This window comes from Staurois parvus, unplaced genomic scaffold (assembly GCF_062004578.1).
Source record: "Staurois parvus isolate SC_StPar_1 unplaced genomic scaffold, SC_StPar_1.0 ptg001005l, whole genome shotgun sequence".
Classification (NCBI taxonomy): domain Eukaryota; kingdom Metazoa; phylum Chordata; class Amphibia; order Anura; family Ranidae; genus Staurois; species Staurois parvus.
In genome coordinates, this window is record NW_028318801.1 from 693,355 (window position 1) to 715,058 (window position 21,704).

Sequence of the window (21,704 nt, forward strand, 5' to 3'; positions counted from 1 at the left end):
TATTCCTCCCACTGATATCAATGATGGGGCACAATTTCTTCAACTGATACCAATGATGAGGCACTGTTCCTTACATCCTTCCACTGACACCAATGATGGGCACTATTTTCCCCACTGACACCAGAAATGGGGCACTATTCCTTCCACTGACATCAATGATGGGGCACCATTACTCCCACTGATACCAATGATGGGGCACCATTCATCCCAATGACACCAAAGATAGGACATTGTTTACTCCCACTGGCCACAGTCTGGCCCCCCTAAAGTCTGAAAGACTGGCCCTTTGCTTAAAAGGTTTGGAAACGCCTGCTTCAAGCCACACTCTGCATAAGTGAGGTTATGACAGCATCACGTTTCTTAAAGTTGGCCATACACTACAATGGGTATTTTGACAGCTAGCTGGGGCGGCTATCATAATATAATAACTGCAGTCGGAGATTCGTCCATCTTCTCTGTATTGCTATTGTTAATAGTAACCTGTTGGGTTTTTTTTCCATTCAGCCTGTATGGCCAGCTTTAGGCTTTAACCTTTTACTGGCTCTTCTCTGTAGTAACATTTTTTCAACTTTTGTGGTGACAGGAGCAGGCTCCAAAGTAGGAGTTGAAGTAACGGATGGAAATGCACCCATGTCCCCCAGAGTCCAATCAGCATCAGGAGATCTGTCACAAGTCAGCCACCTCCAGGAAGAGAAGACGGTAAATGCTGTGCCAAAATCCCCTTCATCTGCCGTCTCCAAAAGCAAAGCCGGAACTCAAGGAGGTGAGGGATCTGCAGAACCTGTTGTCTTTTAAAGCTGTCCAAGTCTATGTTCCCAGCTATGTCCATCCAAATATGTGTTTTATATGGGCGAGTATGACCACTCAGGGTATGGTGAGAAGCGACTAAAGGAATCAAGAAGCCCTCTATTCACATCAGTGAAGCACAATAAAGCCTTCTTTAACCAATTCAATACCGGGCAATTTCCCCCCTTCCTGCCCAGGCCAGTTTTCAGGTTTCAGCGCTCTCACACTTTGAATGACAATTGCGCGGTCATACAACATTGTACCCAAACTAAAATTTTATCATTTTCTTCACACAACTAGAGCTTTCTTTTGGCAGTATTTAATCACCGCTGGGGTTTTAATTTTTGCTAAATTAACAAAAAAAGACCAAAAATTTTGAAAAAAACACACGTTTTTCTTTGTTTCTGTTATAAAAGTTTACAAATAAATAATTGTTCTTCATAAATTTAGGCCGAGATGTATTCTGCTACATGTCTTTGGTGAAAATAACCCAAATTAGGATGTATTTTTTAGTTTGTAGGAAAGTTATAGAGTTCACAAACTATGGTATAGATCTGAATATTGATCAATCCTGAAGTGCTGACGGCCAATCTAATTTGTTGAGGTCCAAAAATGTCAGAACAGTACAGATATTCCCCAAATGTCAGAACAGTACAGATATCCCCAAATGTCAGAACAGTACAGATATCCCCCAAATGTCAGAACAGTACAGATATTCCCCAAATGTCAGGACAGTACAGATATCCCCAAATGTCAGAACAGTACAGATATTCCCCAAATGTCAGGACAGTACAGATATCCCCCAAATGTGAGAACAGTACAGATATCCCCCAAATGTCAGAATAGTACAGATATCCTCCAAAATGTCAGGACAGTACAGATATCCCCCAAATGTCAGGACAGTACAGATATCCTCCAAATGTCAGGACAGTACAGATATCCCCCAAATGTCAGGACGGTACAGATATCCCCCAAATGACCCCTTTTTGCAAAGTAGACAGTCCGATGTATTTCATAAGAGGCATGGCGAGTTTTTTGAAGTTGTATTTTTTTGTCATAATTTTTCAGAAAATGAAAAAATTGCCACCAGGGCAGTACAGCGTCATCATATAACTGGCATGGCGATGATCAGGGACACTGACTGGTGACAGTATGAAAAAAAAAAAATATTTTTTTTTATTTTTTATTACATTTTTTTTTCTTTTTTTAAGATTTTTTTTTTTCATATTTCACTATGACCAAAGTAGTACAATGTTACCATAGTAGCATTGTACTACTTTCGGGAAGTGATCAGTATTTTTTTTTTTTTTTTTTTACACAATTTGCTTATAGCAAAGAATTACTTTGCTATAAGCAAGCATTTACCTGAATGACATCGATTCATTCAGGGTTTTTTTTTTTTTTTGTGCTTAGCTGTGATTTGGCCACAGCTAATCACATGACATGTGCATGTGATTAGCTGTGACTATTCACAGCTAGACACTAGTATAAAATCGATGGCATGAATGAAGCCATCCATTGTATACAACTGTCATGTGACCTGCTGTGATTGGTCACAGCAGGTCACATGGTACCGGCAACGGGGGCCGATACTCAGATCTGTCATCGGCCGTGTCCGAGGTACACGGCCGGTGACAGATCACGCCACTGCGCGGCTCTGCAGGGGCGCAACATGCGCATGTGCGGGAGGACGCCATATGGCGTCCACCCGGAACGCTGATGACATTTGCCGGCTGCCATTCGGCCATAGGGCGGGCAGAAAATGGTTAAACTAATAAAATTATGAGTTTACTTGTGAGCCACTAGAGCAGGGGTGGGCAAACTTTTTGACTTGAGGGCCGCAATGGGTTCATATATTGGACCCGGGGGCCGGACCAAGAGTAGACGAATGATGTGTATGTGTCATCCATAGTAAGTATAGTAATATTCCCCCATAGTAAGCATAGTAATTAATCCCCCATATAGTAATTCATCCCCCATATAGTAATTCATCCAACATATAGTAATTCATCCCCCCTATAGTAATTCATCCCCCATAGTAATTCATCCCCCATATAGTAATTCATCCCCCATAGTAATTCATCCCCCCTATAGTAATTCATCCCCCATAGTAATTCATCCCCCCTATAGTAATTCATCCCCCATAGTAATTCATCCCCCATATAGTAATTCATCCCCCATAGTAATTCATCCCCCATATAGTAATTCATCCCCCATAGTAATTCATCCCCCATATAGTAATTCATCCCCCCTATAGTAATTCATCCCCCATAGTAATTCATCCCCCATAGTAATTCATCCCCCATATAGTAATTCATCCCCCATATAGTAATTCATCCCCCATAGTAATTCATCCCCCCTATAGTAATTAATCCCCCATATAGTAATTAATCCCCCATATAGTAATTCATCTCCCATATAGTAATTCATCCCCCATAGTAATTCATCCCCCATATAGTAATTCATCCCCCCTATAGTAATTCATCCCCCCTATAGTAATTCATCCCCCATAGTAATTCATCCCTCATATAGTAATTCATTCCTAATATTAATTCATCGCCCATATTAAGTCCCCCATAGTAATTCATCCCCCATATAGTAATTCATCCCCCATAGTAATTCATCCCCCATATAGTAATTCATTCCCCATAGTAATTCATCCCCCATAGTAATTCATCCCCCCTATAGTAATTCATCCCCCATATAGTAATTCATCCCCCATATTAATTCATCCCCCATATTAAGTCCCCAAGTCCCCCCTGTGTCAATTCACTTACCTTTGCTCCGCGCGTTCCTCTCGCCGTATTCCCGCGCCGTTCCGGTGTAGCATGAAAATCTGTCTCCTATGAGGATCTGTCCCCCTCGACGTATCTGCGCATGTGCCAGTTTCAGGCATTAGCAGCCGATCGGCGATCTCTGGCACATGCGCAGATACGTCGAGGGGGACAGATCCTCATAGGAGACAGATTTTCATGCTACACCGGTCTTCAGGGCGAACTGTGAGAGGAGCCTAGCGGGAGCCTAGCTCCGCGGGCCGGATTAAAAGGTCCGCCGGGCCGTATACGGCCCGCGGGCCGTAGTTTGCCCATTGCTGCACTAGAGTATGTATTATAAGCAATTATTGTTTATTACGTCGCAGGCTCCCTTGCTCACCCTCATATGATATGTGCCAATAAAATGAATAATAAATTATAGGGTGCTGCGCTCTATTAGAAATCTTAATCTATAATATTAGACAGAGATCTAAACATGATTCCAAGTATATAATCTAACATCTGCATGAGCTTCCACCATAAACGTGCGTATATATTAATTAATATTCATTCAAATAATCAAAATAATGCAAAATAGATAAATAATAATGGTGTTAGCACAAAAGTGAAAATTAATAAATAAAATCAACATAAAAGTGAAAAGTCCAAATGTGATCTTTAACTATATAATATAGTGACAGTATATATTAATAGATAAATCCAGTGTGCACTTGTGCAAAATCAAGCTGTGCATAAAGTTCAGCAGATTATTGATTTCAATATACTCTCCTTCCAAACAGCCCGTGGTTGTATAGCTGAGGTTGTGTAGAAAGGAAGCTGCACTGTGAGCCTGTATGGATACAGGGATCTCTCCCTCCTCAAAGCACTCCTCAATCCAGTTCTCTATATTTCCTTGTATGGACCATAGAAGAAAGAAAGATATATAGTGTCTTCTCCAAGATATAAAATGACTTTATTGTGCACCCATTATGCACTCACATTAATAAAAAACAGTATGCGCTTTCATGTAATAATCGCTGTGTGCGGTGAGGATGATCCTCGTGGGTGTGCTTGCGCACACTGTCAGTACTCGCCGTATCGATAATCAGATGCGTGGTGACGTCACTGCCCCTCCCCAACGCATTGCGCCACAGGGATTCATAGCTTCGTCTGGGGGATGTAGTCTTCTTTAAACTAGACATGTACAGTTTGTTTGGTTCCGAATTACAAATCTAAACAAATCCAAAATAACAAAACAAAATTTCGCCTGAAATTTGAAAATTAAATCGAGTTAGAAAAAAAAAAAATCCATAAAAATAACAAAACAAAATTTCGTCTGAAATTTGAAAATTAAATCTAGTTAGAAAAAAAAAAATCCATAAACATATTACTGACTATCATGGCCAGATCTAAAGGTGTGCTGGGGAGGGCTGTGCCCCCCCATATTTCATTTGTACCCCCCTCAAAGCCAATCGTTCATCCCCCCAGTGTTGCCAAATGTCTGTAAAATTACTGTAATTCTGGATGAGCAGTGTGTCAACCAATAGCTCTAAAAAGGTAAAAAATAAGCGAGCGCACTAAATGAAGCAAATAAAACCTTAATAAAACTAATAAATCTAAAAGAATTGCGCACACTTTTAACCCTTAAGGGGACCTCTGGCTGTTTTGGATCTACGTAGTGTCCTGGAGCTATCTGCTGTGCCACTCGCCCTTCAGAGGGAGGATAATCCACCACCTGGTCTACCCTGATTTCCTTAAGAGGACATCTGGCTATATATTTACATGTGCATTTGTGTTGCGCATCTGGTGAGTGCGCAATTTTACTACACCCATTTGCACAAGCACCGGATTATCATTGGAGCAGGTACCTTCAGAGCACTAATTGTCACCTTTGAACGTTTATTATTTATTCATCATTTATTCATTTATGAACTTCATTATTTATTTAAATGCTGAGTAACTTTTAGGGAATATATTTTTTAGCGCTGCACTGTGATTTATTACCCAATAGCTCTGCTTATCTGAGTAGGAGGGAGGGACTGCTGCTAAGTCAATCCGCCTCCTGCCGCCACCTCATCCAATCAGCACAGCACTGTAACACGTCGCTTCCCTAGCCCGCCACATTTGATTCAGCAGGGAAGAGGCTGGAAGCCAGAGTGGGGCTGGATGGGGGCCGTAGGGAGTGGACAGAAAATACATGAAGTACAGGTTCCTCCATAGAAGCCATGATAACATTCACAGCAAAACGAATCACACAGGGCTGTACACAAGCAGCTCTATATAAACAGCTGAAAGTCACCGCTAGCAATGAGTGGCACACTCACCCCGACTACAGCGTCTTGAAGAAGTCTAATGATCAGTGTGGTCACCCGTGCAGTGTGCAGCTTAGGCAATGATTACCCAGTTTAGGGAACAGCTTCTTTCTCGCTTGCCTGTCTGCATTACTTTTTAAATTTATTTTTACTAGTAATCTGCACACTGCACACCTGACGGACCGGTGACCACACTGATCATTAGACTTCTTCAAGACGCTGCAGTCGCGGTGAGTGTGCCACTCATTGCTAGCGGTGACTTTCAGCTGTTTATATAGAGCTGCTTGTGTACAGCCCTGTGTGATTCATTTTGCTGTGAATGTTATCATGGCTTCTAGGGAGAAACCTGTACTTCATGTATTTTCTGTCCACTCCCTACGGCCCCCACAGGCTGTTTGATAGGGTCCTGTGTGAACCCTCTGTGATTTATTTGATGGTTTCCTTTTTATGATGCCTTTGCTGGATTTAGGCTGGTCAGACTGGCAACTTCACAGACTTTCAAGTCATTTACTGCCCTCCTAACTTACCTTGAGCGATTGACTGTCCATTAGTTAGAATTTGGAACTGCCGCTAGGACACACTTGTAGAACCAACTTCTGTAGAACCAGGCTTCCCTGCTGAACTGGCCAAACTTCTATTCATACATAGCTGGCTTAGGGGCTGAATATTGTCCCCCTAGACTTTTGGGTAGGTCAGAAGACGCACACCCTACCATCCTGAGAGTAAAAAAACAGTGCAGTGACATACATAGAAGAAGAGGAAATAAAGTGCTAATCAGTGCCAGGACAAGGGGCAGCTGCCCAGGGCGCGGCAGTAGGAGAGGGCATCCCTTCACCGCACAAAAGCTTCAAATCAGTGGCTAGCAATCAGGAGACACAGTTTCACATCTGTTCTGATAGCTACTTCTGTCACACCATGCTCTAACATACTCGCTCTCCCCTCCCTCATCCACCCACATCTGACACAAAAATCACACAGTGCATGTGCAACTACCTTCTAGCCACAAGAAAGTAAGTGATTGACCATGCAGAGCCAGCGCACACTCCATGCCAACCATGGACCGTTGGAGCAAGAGGACAAAGAATGTCCACAAGGCAGTAACCCATTCTATGGCATGGATTCGGAAGGAAGCCTGGATCTGCATCCTTGGATGAACCTGTACTGGTACTGATGCTAATGTGCAAGAAAATGGCTAGACCTTGAGGCCTGGTAAAAAAAATTGCCCCGATCTTGGCCAAAAGGCATAGCCCATGAAATATAGCTCAGAAAAAGCAGTGGTATCATGTTCTAGTGCTCGTTCTCATAGTGGGGTATAAGAGCACCCCTAGTTTGCCATTCCCAAGGGCACTGACACTGAGGTTCTCTGCCTTTCCATACCAGACCAGAGCAGACCATTCCTACCAGAGCTTGCCTACAACCAAGGACAGGCCTGGGGCACCAGACCAGATTCAACTTGGGAGGAAAGGATCCCTTCCACTGTACCCAGCTTATTACATCGGGAATTCCAAACCGGAACCTCAACTGGGAAGGAGATTTGGTGTTCTGTTCCAAAAAACTCATAAGAACAGATGCTACACTTGATGTTAGCTAAAACGCAAAGAAGCGATGTTTTTAATCCAAACTGTTTCAGCCTATTTGGCCATCATTAGTGCAGTGCATGGAAACCATGGCTTCTAAAGAGCCAATTAGACAGTGTACCCCTATAGGTGAGAATGAGAAGGGACTGAAGCAATCAAAAACCCCTCATATGAACAGTTGCACCAAACAATGCCAGAATTGCAGCACAAGTAAATGCTTTGCATAACATGATTCACCAACTGAGATGGACCACTTCCTACCATCTTCCTACCATCTTCCTATCATCTTCCTACCATCTTCCTACCAAACTCCTACCATCTTCCTACCAAACTCCTACCATCTTCCTACCAAATTCCTACCATCTTCCTACCATCTTCCTATCATCTTCCTACCAAACTCCTACCATCTTCCTACCATCTTCCTACCAAACTCCTACCATCTTCCTATCATCTTCCTACCATCTTCCTACCAAACTCCTACCATCTTCCTATCATCTTCCTACCATCTTCCTACCAAACGCCTACCATCTTCCTACCAAACTCCTACCATCTTCCTATCATCTTCCTACCATCTTCCTACCAAACGCCTACCATCTTCCTACCAAACTCCTACCATCTTCCTACCATCTTCCTACCAAACTCCTACCATCTTCCTACCATCTTCCTACCAAACTCCTACCATCTTCCTACCATCTTCCTACCAAACTCCTGCCATCTTCCTACCATCTTCCTACCATCTTCCTATCATCTTCCTACCATCTTCCTATCATCTTCCTACCATCTTCCTACCATCTTCCTACCATCTTCCTATCATCTTCCTACCATCTTCCTACTGTGGCTTTACCAAGATACATACAGCAGCTGCTTTTGTTGGGTATGTACAAGTTGCCTGGCTGCCTCTGGCCTATGTTCACAGTCTCTGACCTGGACAAGGTGTAAGTCAAAGGATAACAACGACAGCCAGGTGACTGGCATTTTCAGAAGCAGATGTCAGCAATGGCACTTTAAACATTTCTCTCAGTTCGGGTTTCCTTTGAACTTGCCATCTAGATTGTACTGAGCATGCCTGGGACTGATTAGGTACAGCACTAACATTCTGCTATAACATGTTTCTTTTCCAGGTGCTCGGTCCAGTATAAGCCATGACCCTCCATCCGCTGGCAGCAGCATCTACATGGAGACGGCTCAGTTCTTGTCCCAAGTCAATGCCATACAGGTGAGACCCTGAACCCGCACCTCACAAAGTAACTGGTTAAAGTGTTACTAAACCCACAACAGTACAATCAGTCTGTAGATGCAGTAAAGCATGCTTGGTATACTGACTGTGGAACCTAAGGGGTTTATCCTCTGCATTGTGTAAAAAGGCTGTTTGATCCTGTCTTCTCTGATCCTCCCCTTCTTCCAGTGTCCCCTTATCTCCTGACAACACATATCTTGTGGAGACACTCTGCGCATGCTCAGTTTAGTGTGTATTGCTAGAGAGGTTTTTTTTTTCTGGGGGGGAGTGCATGTGATCAGCACAGGGCCAATAAGCACTGTCCAGACAGAGGTCAGGGGTCCTGCATCCTCCTAGAGAAAAATAAAAACTCCTACAAGCTTTAACATATTCTCGGCTGGACACTGATAGAAATCACAAGACTGCTATATACTGCTGATGAGAAAAGGTATTTAGCAGTTTATGTTTACAAAAATAATTGTATTTCCATGTTGTGTATACTGTGAGAGACCAGATATAATGAATGCGGGGTCCGGGGAGACCGGATATAGTGAATGCAGGGTCCAGGGAGACCGGATATAGTGAATGCGGGGTCCTGGGAGACCAGATATAGTGAATGCGGGGTCCTGGCAGACCAAATATAGTGAATGCGGGGTCCTGAGAGACCGGATATAGTGAATGCAGAGTCCTGGGAGACCAGATATAGTGAATGCAGGGTCCAGGGAAACTGGATATAGTAAATGCAGGGTCCTGGGAGACCAAATATAGTGAATGCAGGGTCCGGGGAGAGTGGATATAGTGAATGCAGGGTCCAGGGAAACTGGATATAGTAAATGCAGGGTCCTGGGAGACCAAATATAGTGAATGCAGGGTCCGGGGAAACTGGATATAGTGAATGCAGGGTCCGGGGAGACCAGATATAGTGAATGCAGGGTCCTGGGAGACCAGATATAGTGAATGCAGGGTCCTGGGAGACCAGATATAGTGAATGCAGGGCCCGGGGAGACCAGATATAGTGAATGCAGGGTCCGGGGAGACCAGATATAGTGAATGCAGGGTCCGGGGAGAGCAGATATAGTGAATGCAGGGTCCGGGGAGAGCAGATATAGTGAATGCAGGGTCCGGGGAGAGCAGATATAGTGAATGCAGGGTCCGGGGAGAGCAGATATAGTGAATGCAGGGTCCGGGAGACCAGATATAGTGAATGCAGGGTCCGGGGAGACCAGATATAGTGAATGCAGGTTCCTGGGAGACCGGATATAGTGAATGCAGGGTCTGGGGAGACCAGATATAGTGAATGCAGGGTCTGGGGAGACTGGATATAGTGAATGCAGGGTCCGGGGAGATCGGATATAGTGAATGCATTGTCAGGGGAGACCGGATATACTGAATGCAGGGTCTGGGGAGACCAGATATAGTGAATGCAGGGTCTAGGGAAACCAAATATAGTGAATGCGGGGTCCGGGGAGACCAGATGTAGTGAATGCAGGGTCCGGGGAGACCGGATATAGTGAATGCAGGGTCCGGGGAGACCAGATATAGTGAATGCAGGGTCCGGGGAGACCAGATATAGTGAATGCAGGATCCGAGGAGAATGGATATAGTGAATTCAGGGTCCGGGGAGAATGGATATAGTGAATTCAGGGTCCGGGGAGAATGGATATAGTGAATGCAGGGTCCGGGGAGACCAGATATAATGAATGCAGGGTCTGGGGAGACCAGATATAGTGGATGCAGGGTCCGGGAAGAGCGAATATAGTGAATGCAGGGCCCGGGGCGACCAAATATAGTGAATGCAGGGTCTGGGGAGACAGGATATAGTGAATGCAGGGTCCGGAGAGACCAGATATAGTGAATGCAGGGTCCAGGAAGACCAGATATAGTGAATGCCGTGTCCGGGGAGACCAAATATAGTGAATCCAGGATCCGAGGAGAAAGGCTATAGTGAATTCACGGTCCGGGGAGAATGGATATAGTGAATTCAGGGTCCGGGGAGAATGGATATAGTGAATGCAGGGTCCGGGGAGAGCAGATATAGTGAACCTCATTTATATAATAAAAAAACCCAGTGGTGTACAGTTTTGCATAATTATCAGTTAAAGTAGCGCAGTGCTAAATAGCAAAAAATGGGGGTAAAACCTTTCCGGAGCTCAAGTGGTTAAGGACATTTGGTAATTACTGAGAGCAGATCTCAACACTATAATCTATGAGGGAGAGATGACAAGCCAGTGAGCAATTCAACTTACCAGTGTCCACCCAAGACTGAAATATTGAATTGACGTTGCCTTAAGCCCTCATGCACACGGGACGTTTTTACAGCGGCTGTTTTTGGCTTTTGACGTTTGTTTCTACAGCTAGTAAGCCCCCCAGCATGTTATCCTATGTGTCCATACACACATAGACTGGAATCTACGTTTTTTGGCTGGAAAAACACTCTAAGATTCTAATTGCTGTTTATTTAGTTTGTCCAGAGAGCCCTGGCTCATGAGCTCCTGAGCCCAGATGGAGGACCCAGCTGTAAGTACTACCTGATGTGTGCGCAGATGAACCTCTTACGAAAAGAATTTGATGCAGCCAATGAGAATCTGCGGGAGGCATCACAGATAGACCACCAGGTATGTCATCCTTGGTACATTCTACACTGTAACCTAGGTATAGCCTGATACAGGAGAAGTATGCAATGAAGTGGTAGCCATGTAGCTGTCCTCAATCACATAGATGTAAACTCAAGCAATAAAATCATGAACGCTTTAATGGCACTTGAAAAATCATTGTCAGGTGTTTTAAATCCAGATAAATTAAAAAAATGTTGTGCTGTCCCTTTAAATCTCAGTGAATAATATGTGCTCAAACCAGCCAAATTGTGAATCAAAGTGCTGCGTAAATTGACGGCGCTATATAAGTACCTGAAATAAATAAATTAAATGAAACTCTTCAGTGCGTCACCACTATCAAATAAGACAGGTCTCAAATGTTCTGACCCCTAAAGCTGGGAGGTCTAATAGCACTCAAATATGAATTCTCTGTGCTCTAAGCCACCAGCACCACTCATCCAATTCACTCTCCCAATGGTACATTCATGAGCATTAAATCATGTTATATCCCATCAAAAATAAGAGGAAACTCCTTGGTGTAATATTGCAAGGAACCGTTTTATTAAAACCAAGACAGATACTCGCATAATAAAAATGAAAGCAAGCAACAGGCAGGCGTGATGACGTCACAGCACCTCCATCCATTTTTATTCATCTGGTATGTTTTGCTATTTAGTATCTGAAATATCAAATGAGCACTGCTGCAGTTTTGGGGTTTGATTTATAGTAGGCACTAATCGCGAGTCTTTCACATAGACAGTATTTCATTATGAGTTGTTTTAAAATCTGAAATCTTTTTTGGACATCGTTTTAGACCGGCTAGAGAACAGCGATAGTAAATCAGAACCACTTGCAGAATTGGGTGATAATGATTCGTTGGGGAAATTTGTCATCAGACACTGAAAACAATTCTGTGACTGAGCTCAGTGATGTGCGAACTTGGCGCTATATTTCAAATTTCAATGTTTTTGGTTTGATTATATTATTGAATTAAATGTATTATTATTATATTATTATTTTTTATGATTATTTATTAAATTGTAATTTATGATTTCGTGTTTCAAGTTTTATCATACCCGGGATGTTTACTAGACTCTTGTTCAGACAGATTTCAGTGAGTTATTCCTAAGAATTACAGCCTACAATAAAAAAAGGACATATTTCCATGCAAAAAAATGTACCACTTTGAGCACAGAAATACTGACATAATCAGACTGCTAGGGAGGTTAATCGTTGAACTGGATGGACGTCTGTCTTTTTTTTCAGCCATATATAAATAATAAATCCTCTTTAGTGTCAGCGAATCTTCCCAAATTTTTCTTCAGTGTAATAATCCCAAAATATGATCCATTTCCACTGTATACCTCCAAAAAATAAAATAAAAACTAGATAATGTATTATCCTCAATTAATCAAGGATAAAAATCATATATACATTTTTTTTTCAGCCAGACTAACTATGTAACTATGTGTTGGCTCTGTGATAACATCTAATTTTGGAATGAATTGATATGAGGACAATAACTTGTGGGGCTTCTGTCTCGGATTCTCTACATGTCATTCAGTTACCCCGGTTTTTCTTTACGCAGCTAAACACTTTGGACCAATACAACCTAATGGGCACATAGAATACAATACTGAAGCATTCAGATTTATAAAATGTATGAATCTGAAGTCAACAAACTTCCGTCTGATTTCCACAAGATTTCTGGCAAGATAAACAGATTTCTTTTTGTGCATTTATCAAATAGATATAACCCCCGGTTCACATCTGTGTGGGTGGTACCTCTGCGGATCCGTACAAAAATCCGTGCAGCTGCACCACCCCGCACAGAGAATTGCGGACCCGCGGGCGGGTGCCATTAGTTCTAATGGCATGCCGCCCACACTGGAAAATGCAACCGTACTGGGAACCGAGGTTGCCATGTGGGCTGTGTTTTCCAAAGTAGTGCAGGGACTTCTTTCCCTGCGTGTCACGGGCATGGGAGTCCATTCAAATGAATGGGCTCTTGTGCCCGAGCAAAACGCAGCCCGCACGGCCGCAGAGGTGTGAACCGGGGGTTAGGGTTAACATCTACTTTAATTCATGGTATCTAAGATACGTAACATTCTTCTGGCTCACACTGTCATTCAGTATCATCATCTCTATTGGCCCCCGAGGGATCAGATCACTGGAATTGGCGAGTGATTGGGTAATTAAAAGATAAAAACAGGGCAGTTATAATAGGGAGTCCATTGTATATATCTGCTTTATGTGCGTATAAGGTGAGGCCTAGGGATCAGTACCACCGACTGATGTTATGTTTTCTCCCCCCAGAACCCGGATGTGTGGGCGTTCACAGGACACCTGCGTTATCTAAGCGGTAGAAAAGGGGAGGCCCGGGAATGTTACGAGCACACGCTCAGCTTGGTGTCTGATGCATCAGACATGCACCCCATCTTCCTCCGTTTGGGGTCCATCTACCTCCAGGAGGGAGAGGTAAGTCCACATGTAATGCTGTATTATATGGACCAAGCAGCTACTGTGTTCTAGATTGTTTGGGTGCAAATCACAACTCTAGGGAATCTTCCACAATGATTGTATTTATATCGCAGTATGAGAAGGCCAAGAAGACCTACCTGCTGGCTTGTAAGAGGTCACCTACCTGCCTGACCTGGCTGGGAGCTGGAATCGCATGTTACCGGGTAACCTTCTGTAACTTCTATACTCCACAACATCTGCAGTTACAGGTCATTGATGTAATACAGAGGTGATTTGCGTTTTGGTCCATCGAGGTAAATTACCCATTGGGTCTTCTTTGCTGTCTAATATCCATGGTGGCACCGCTGCCCCCCCCCCCCCCCCGCCCTATCTACCTTTGACACAGCATGTCTGAGCTCAATTCTCTCTATCTCCTATGGAATATCCATCAGAGGATGCAAACACTGTGTCATGAGTTAGAAGTGGCACTAGTAGCTGAAAAGCCAAGCTTGGCCCCTGGGGTGGTGGTTGTGTCCCAGCTATGGTCATGACAGCAGTGAAGATGCAGTGGGCGCCTTAAAACTTCCACTTTCTTCTAATGCCGGCCATACATGGGTCGAAATTCAACCATTTTTTTGTCAGAAAATTGGACCTAAGAATAATCGGCCTATTTTAGCTCTGTTAGTGGGTCAATGGCACTGGCCGATTTTCGTGGTTCCTCCCCTTTTCGGTGATTGGGCATGTTGGAAAATTTGTGAAAAACTACCAATTTTTGACTCAATGATGGTCAAATTGTACGATCGTTTTTCCAAAAAGAATATGCGCATGAGCCGTGACCTGGAAGGAACATAAGTTTCGGCTGTTATATGGGGTGAACTTTATGACTTGGTCGGCCAATTTTTGAAATTGTTGATGGCACCATTGGATTACCAAGCGAACGTTTTCAATTTTCAGATGAAAAATCGTTCGAAATTTGACCCATGTATGGCTTGCATAAGTCACTGGTCATACATGTGAATTCGCAATAAACTGCAGAAAAAGTAATGCAAGAACTGCTTTAGAAATTGGGCTGCTGTTAAGACACTGACATTCACATTCATTAGGAGCGATTTCAGGTGCGATTTCAATTCGCAAATTGCACCTGAAATCTCACTGGTGTGACCGGGCACTACAACATGAGTTTAGGGATGTACACAACAGAAATATTTGTTTTGTTTTAAGTGATTCTAAAGGCTTACATTAAAAAAAAAAAAATAACAAACATGTCTATAGTTAACTGCTGTGTGCGGTGGTTTTGCACAGAGCAGCCTGGATCCTCCTCTTCTCGGGTCCCCCACCAGCTCCTGGCCCCTTCCTCCTGTCGGGTACCCCCACAGCAAACAGCTTGCTATGAGGGCACCCGCTGCTCCGTGTGTCCAATCACAAACGGAGCCACAGCTCAGCCCCGCCCCCACTCTCTTCTCATTGGCTCGCTGGCTGTGATTGTCTCAACCAATGAGGAGAGGGAATCCCAGGATAGCCAAGACTCCAGCACACATCGTTGAATCGGGAGGGGCTTAGGTGAGTATTAGGGAAGGTGCTGCACAGAGAAGGTTTTTTACCTTATAGAATGCATGAAGGTAAAATAAAGCCTTGAGCCTTTACAACCACTTTAAGTTAATAATTTCATTTCGTCATATTCGTTCTGTTAGAACTATTTGTTTTTGGAATTTGTTTTATAAATTCAGATTCGTTTTATATATTTATTACTTTTAAATTGATTTGAAATTTAAATTTTCAAATTAGAAATTCAAATTTTGAAAGATGGCTATATTCCTTCTATTTTATTCTATTCCATTTTTTTCTATTTTTTATTGTTATTATCATTATTATAATTATTATACAGGATTTATATAGTAATATAAATTAAATAACTCAAGCGCTTACTATGGTGCATAAAAAGCAAAAAATACACATATAGATATATAAATATAAATACTATAGCTGCTAGTGCACACAACCCATGTCTCAGTGGGGCAAATAATGAGAATAAAAGTGAAAAAACAATATGCTGCGCTACAAAAAAAAGCTCTCAGTTCCTGTGAAGCAAAAATTGTGAAAAATAAGAAATGAAATACAAAAAATAAAAAATCACCCAAACCAAAACAAAGAATAATAATACTGAATCAACCCAAAAAAGTCATAAAATTTAGTCCAATCAAAATAGTGTTCTTCTATAAACCCTCCTGTGGATAATGAAAATATGCGCAGCTGTCATAAATTCCAGTGAGAAAACATCCTCCACCATATATCTGCTCACCTCACGCAGTGTGACATTGTACAATGGTACGGTCTAACTGCACTTTTGGTCTCACTTAGACTCAGAAGATCAGCTTGCTGAATGGGGTCTAAAAAGTAGCTTCCTCCTTATAATTGTCTTGGTGTCATCCATATTTCTCAATAAAAAGAACTCAGCATAGAGCTTTATCCTTTTAAACTTTTATTAAGCAATAAAACATAGAAAAAGAACTCATGTTCTGGAGGTGCATATCTGCACCACCTATGATGAACATCCTGCAATATATCGATTAAGCACTAGATGGCAGCATCATCTGAACAGCCGAGTCCTGTATGAGCTGTATGTACAGAGAAGGGCCTGTGCTCTGCCTGGCATTTCATTCCGTATGGTGACGGATTTCCAAGCTCATACAGGACTCGGCTGTTCAGATGATGCTGCCATCTACTGCTCAATCGATATATTGCAGGATGTTCATCATAGGTGGTGCAGATATGCACCTCCAGAACGTGAGCGCATTTCCTATGTTTTATTGCTTAATAAAAGTTTAAAAGGATAAAGCGCTATGCTGAGTTCTTTTTATTGAGGAATACAGATGACACCAAGATGTTTATAAGGAGGAAGCTACTTTTTAGACCCCATTCAGCAAGCTGATCTTCTGAGTCCAAGTGAGACCAAAAGTGCAGTTAGACCGTACCATTGTACAATGTGCGTGAGGGGGCAGATATATGGTGGAGGATGTTTTCTCACTGGAGTTTGTGACAGCTGCACATATTTTCATTATCCACAGGAGGGTTTATAGAAGAACACTATTTGATTGGACCTGAGTTTATGACTTTTTTGGGTGGATTCAGTATTATTATTCTTTGTTTTGGTTTAGGTGATTTTTTATTTTTTGTATTTAATTTCTTATTTTTCACAATTTTTGATTCACAGGCATTGAGAGCTTTTTTTTTTTTGTAGGACAGCAAATTTTTTTTTTACTTTTATTCTTAGGATTTATATAGCGCCAACAGTTAGCGCAGCACTTTACAAAATGAAGGCAGACATGACAGTTACAATACAATTTGGGACAAGAGGAAACAGAGGGCCCTGCTCGTTAGAGCTTACAATCTAGGTTTTTCTACGCTATTCTACTCTATTTTTTTATTTTCTATTCTTTTTTTTTTTTATAGAATTCTGTTTTGTTTTGTTCTATTATATTTTTATTTTCTATTCTAATCAGTTTTATTATATTATAGTGTATTATTTTCTATTCTATTTCTTTATTTTCTATTCTATTCTGTTTTATTCTATTCTGTAAAGCATCCTAAGTAGGAATCATCTTATTTCACTTTTATACCTTACTGTATTTTTTGCATTTCGAATTCAAATTTGGATAAGTAGTTTTGCTATAATTTCTTGAAATAAATTACTGTTGTGATTCAGAAATTTGGATACATTGGAATCTCTGAATAATGAAAATTTTGTCTGAGTCTCAATTCGTAACGAAACAAATCGCACATGTCTATATAAGTTATTCTTTTGGTCAGTCCACCCAAAAGTGATACTGCAACTTCAGGTGTGTAGTGAACCCATTTCTTTGTTATATCTCTTGAAGACTCCAACTTAGAGATCTAACTATGATCGTTCCTGCTCACCTGGGAACTTTGGGTGCTCCCTCCTAAGTTGTGCTTCATAATTGATATAAGTACCTGTAATAAGTTTTTGTTCCAGCTCCTCCTGTTAAAGTGGTTCTAAAGGCTCAAGGTTTTTAACCTTTATGCATTCTATGCATGAAGGTATAAAACCTTCTGTGTGTAGCAACCTCACCATTCCCCCAACACTTACCTGAGTCCCCTCTTGATCCAGCGACGTCCACGAGAGCCTTGGTTCTTTGGGGACTCTCACTCCTGATTGGCTGCCACTGGCTCCCGCTGCTGTCAATCACAGCCAGTGAGCCAATCAGGAGAGGGAGGGGGTGGGGCCAAGACATGACTCTGTGTGTGAATAGACATGCAGAGCCACAGCTCGGGAGCATGCCTGGTCGGGTGCCCCCATAGCAAGCTGCTGGCTGTGGGGGCACCCAACAGGAGGGAGGGGCCAGGAGCATGGGTATGGGACCCGAGAAGAGGAGGAACCAGGCTGCTCTGTGCAAAACCACTGGATACAGCAAGTAGGTATAGACAAAACATAAAACAAGACTTTAGTATCACTTTAAGTTCTGCATAATATAGAATAAGTATAAAATACAGCAGGGATGGTGGAAGCACCTCATGATGACCACAGTGGGTATACAGACCCAGGAACGCAGCACATCTCACCAATAGACTCCCTGAGAGACTGAAGAAACTTGAGTGACTTACCTTTCCAAAATCTACCAAAAACTGACACATACAATTTGGATTTTACATTGTTTGGGTAGTTTATAGCAAAAGCAGCACTGGTCTAGTTATAAGAAGCTTAGTTATTAAGGATGACTGTTCTTATTCTCAGCTGGAGGAGATGGCGGAGGCTGAGGAAGCTCTCTCAGAGGCCAATGCCTTGAATAACAGCAACCCGATGGTTTGGGGCTACCTGGCCCTTGTATGCTTAAAGGTGAGTTCTAAAGTCAAGATCCTTCTTCTATCCATAGTCAGGTACTCTTCTATACAAAACAATGCAACATAAAGGTGTTGGTCATAGTCACCAATGTGATCATAGTCACCAATGTGGTCATAGTCACCAATGTGGTCATAGTCACCAATGTGGTCATAGTCACCAATGTGATCATAGTCACCAATGTGGTCATAGTCACCAATGTGATCATAGTCACCAATGTGGTCATAGTCACCAATGTGATCATAGTCACCAATGTGGTCATAGTCACCAATGTGGTCATAGTCACCAATGTGATCATAGTCACCAATGTGGTCATAGTCACCAATGTAATTCCATCTGTGATACAAACAATTGATGCAATTGATCCGGTTGATATGGGGAATGATGGTCATTGGACAGTTAAAGCAGAACTCAGAGTGGCTAAATGGTTAGCACTTCCACCTGGCAGTACTCGGGTTGTTGGTTTGAATCCCAGCTACAGCACCTCCTGCCTGAAGTTTGCATGTTCTCCCTGTGCCTGTGTGGGTTTCCTCCGGGTACTCCTGTTTCCTCCCACACTCCAAAGACATGCTGGTAGGTTAATTGGCTCCTGTCTAAATTGTCCCTAGTATGTGTATGTATGAATGTGAGTTAGGGACCTTAGATTGTACGCCCCTTGAGGGTTAGGGACTGATGTGAATGTACAATATATATGTAAAGCGCTGCTAAATTGATGGCGCTATCTAAGTACCTGAAATAAATAAAAACTTTAGTTAGAATTTTTTTTTTTTTACTGTGCAGTGGGGCTGTGCCCCCACTGCATGGAACTGCTGCTTGTTTTTTATCTAGGGGTGAGGACTAAGCTCATACTCACCTGATTCAATGGAAAATCGCACTCCCCCGTGATCCAACGGTGGACTGTTCCTGTCTGTGAAGCATGCATTGAGTGTGCTGACATCAAGAACTGCCCATTTACAAGACTGCCAGAGCGCAGGGAGGATCGGAGAGTAAGGTGAGTATATCTTCGGTGTCCTCTCCCCTAGAGCAAAAACGAGCATTTGACCTGTGCAGTGCCGGCACAGCCCCACTGCACGAACCCCAAAATTTTTTTCCTGGATTTCTGCTTTAAATATGACCATTTAAAAGAAAATGATAAGCCAAGGTTCTTTTCACTTCCCATTCAGCATATATCAGAGAAGGTATGACAGGTTCCCTTTAAAATTTGTATATTGTTGCCATATATCATCATTTCTGATATTTCTTCTAGACTGGACGACAGTTGGAGGCTGAGCAGTCATATAAATACACCAGGAAGGTACGTCGTTCTTGTTCTCAGTAAAATGAAAACTATTTTGTATCTTCTCATTTTGCACTTTTACTACAACATTTATGTTACATTGTTGTTGTTTTTGTTTTTTTTTAATGTGACTTTTATAGTTTACATGCTTGCAAATATTCCATGTAAAGATTTGTAGACATTCCCTCTGTTGCCCAGATCCTTCATCACTTATGGTGTGGCCCCTGCAGGCAGTCTGTGTTTTCCTTACCCAGTTCCCAACCGCGCTATAGCCGAAGGATGGCTCCAGCATGGTTGTATGGTTCTGGGACGACGTCCATGGACGTCATTTTTTCAGAAAACGCCCCCTGCGCGCCTACGGACACAGCTGATCACGTCATATGGTAAACAGCCAATCATGGCGACCTTTTACCACGTGATCAGCTGTGCCCAATGACACAGCAGATCATTAGGTAAATACAGTTGCCAGTTATCGGCTGCACTTTCCTCATGCTGTCGTAGCGTGAGGAAACTACTCCTGAGAAGTGGCAATTGTCAGTGAAGGGATCGGCACCGATCATCAGTGCCCTGATGATCAGTGCGCAGAAGTGCCACCCACCTGTGCCCATCAGTGCCGCCCACTTGTACCCATCAGTGCCACCCACTTGTACTCATCAGTGCCCCCACCTGTGCCCAGCAGTGTCACCCACCTGTGCCCAGCAGTGACACCCATCAGTGCTGCCCATCAGTGCCACCCATCGGTGCCCAGCAGTACCACCTATCAGTACAACATCATCAGTGCCAGCTCATCAGTACTGACTATCAATGCCACCTATCAGTGCCTCCTATCAGTGCCCATCAGTGCTGCCTATCCGTGCCACCTCATCAGTGCCCATCAGTGCTGCCTATCAGTGCCCATCAGTGCTGCCTATCCGTGCCACCTCATCAGTGCCCATCAGTGCTGCCTATCAGTGCCCATCAGTGCTGCCTATCCGTGCCACCTCATCAGTGCCCATCAGTGCTCCCTATCAGTGCCCATCAGTGCTGCCTATCCATGCAGCCTCATCAACGCACATCAGTGAAGTAGAAAAATGACCTGTTTTCAAAATTTTATAATAGAAACAAACTTTTTTTTTAAATTTTTTGCTCTTTTTTTGGTTATAGCACAAAAAATAAAACACCCAGCAGCAATTAAATACCACCAAAAGAACGTTCTATTTGTGTGAAAAAATGCTAAAAATGTCATATGGGTACAGTGTTGCATGACCGCGCAATTGTCATTCAAAGTGCGACAGCGCTGAAAGCTGAAAATTGGCCTGGGCAGGAAGGGGGTATAAGTGCCCTGTAGGCAAGTGGTTAAAGTGGTTGTAAACCCTTTCCATATACCCAGTGCAGTGACTGGCCTCAGGTGATACACAGAGATTAAACAAATCCTCCTACGTAAGTTGTACCTGTTTATCTGCAGTGTTCTCTTCTCTACATCAGTTCAAAGTGCTAAATTTATAAAGCCTGTCTGAGAAATCAGAAAAAAAAGGAGGCAAAGAGCTGAAATTATGCACTGCAGAGCTCAGTAAGGAGTGATCACTTTCATCTTCAATCCAGAGATTTCCCTCTATAGTATTTTTTTCTCCTGGTAAGTAAAGCCGACATATTTCATTCCACTTCCCCTGAGCCCAGGTTGTCCTGGACCCACCCCCAGCCTGTGATTGGACAGTAAAAGAGAAGCAGCACAGTGATGAGCTTATCTCTCTGCCACTCTGTTCTCTACTGCTATCAGCATATGAACTGATTGGCTCTGTGCGCTGCTTCCCCCTCTTACACTCCAGCTCTGCTGTACAGGCACTGATAGTGGCCAATACCTTGCCAGATTCAGGAATATTGTAGGCAGCATAATCC

General features: G+C 42.8%; 1 protein-coding gene across 1 annotated transcript in view; it reads left to right on the forward strand.

Annotated features, from left to right (window-relative positions):
- The window catches only part of CFAP70 (cilia and flagella associated protein 70), a 71,749-nt gene that overhangs the window by 49,092 nt on the left and 953 nt on the right, over positions 1-21,704 (forward strand). Inside the window, exons 21-27 of the mRNA XM_089657500.1 lie at positions 584-763; positions 8,550-8,644; positions 11,107-11,259; positions 13,555-13,716; positions 13,833-13,922; positions 18,449-18,550; positions 19,800-19,847. Coding sequence (XP_089513626.1) covers positions 584-763; positions 8,550-8,644; positions 11,107-11,259; positions 13,555-13,716; positions 13,833-13,922; positions 18,449-18,550; positions 19,800-19,847 — 830 coding nt within the window. The remainder of the gene's footprint in view (positions 1-583; positions 764-8,549; positions 8,645-11,106; positions 11,260-13,554; positions 13,717-13,832; positions 13,923-18,448; positions 18,551-19,799; positions 19,848-21,704) is intronic.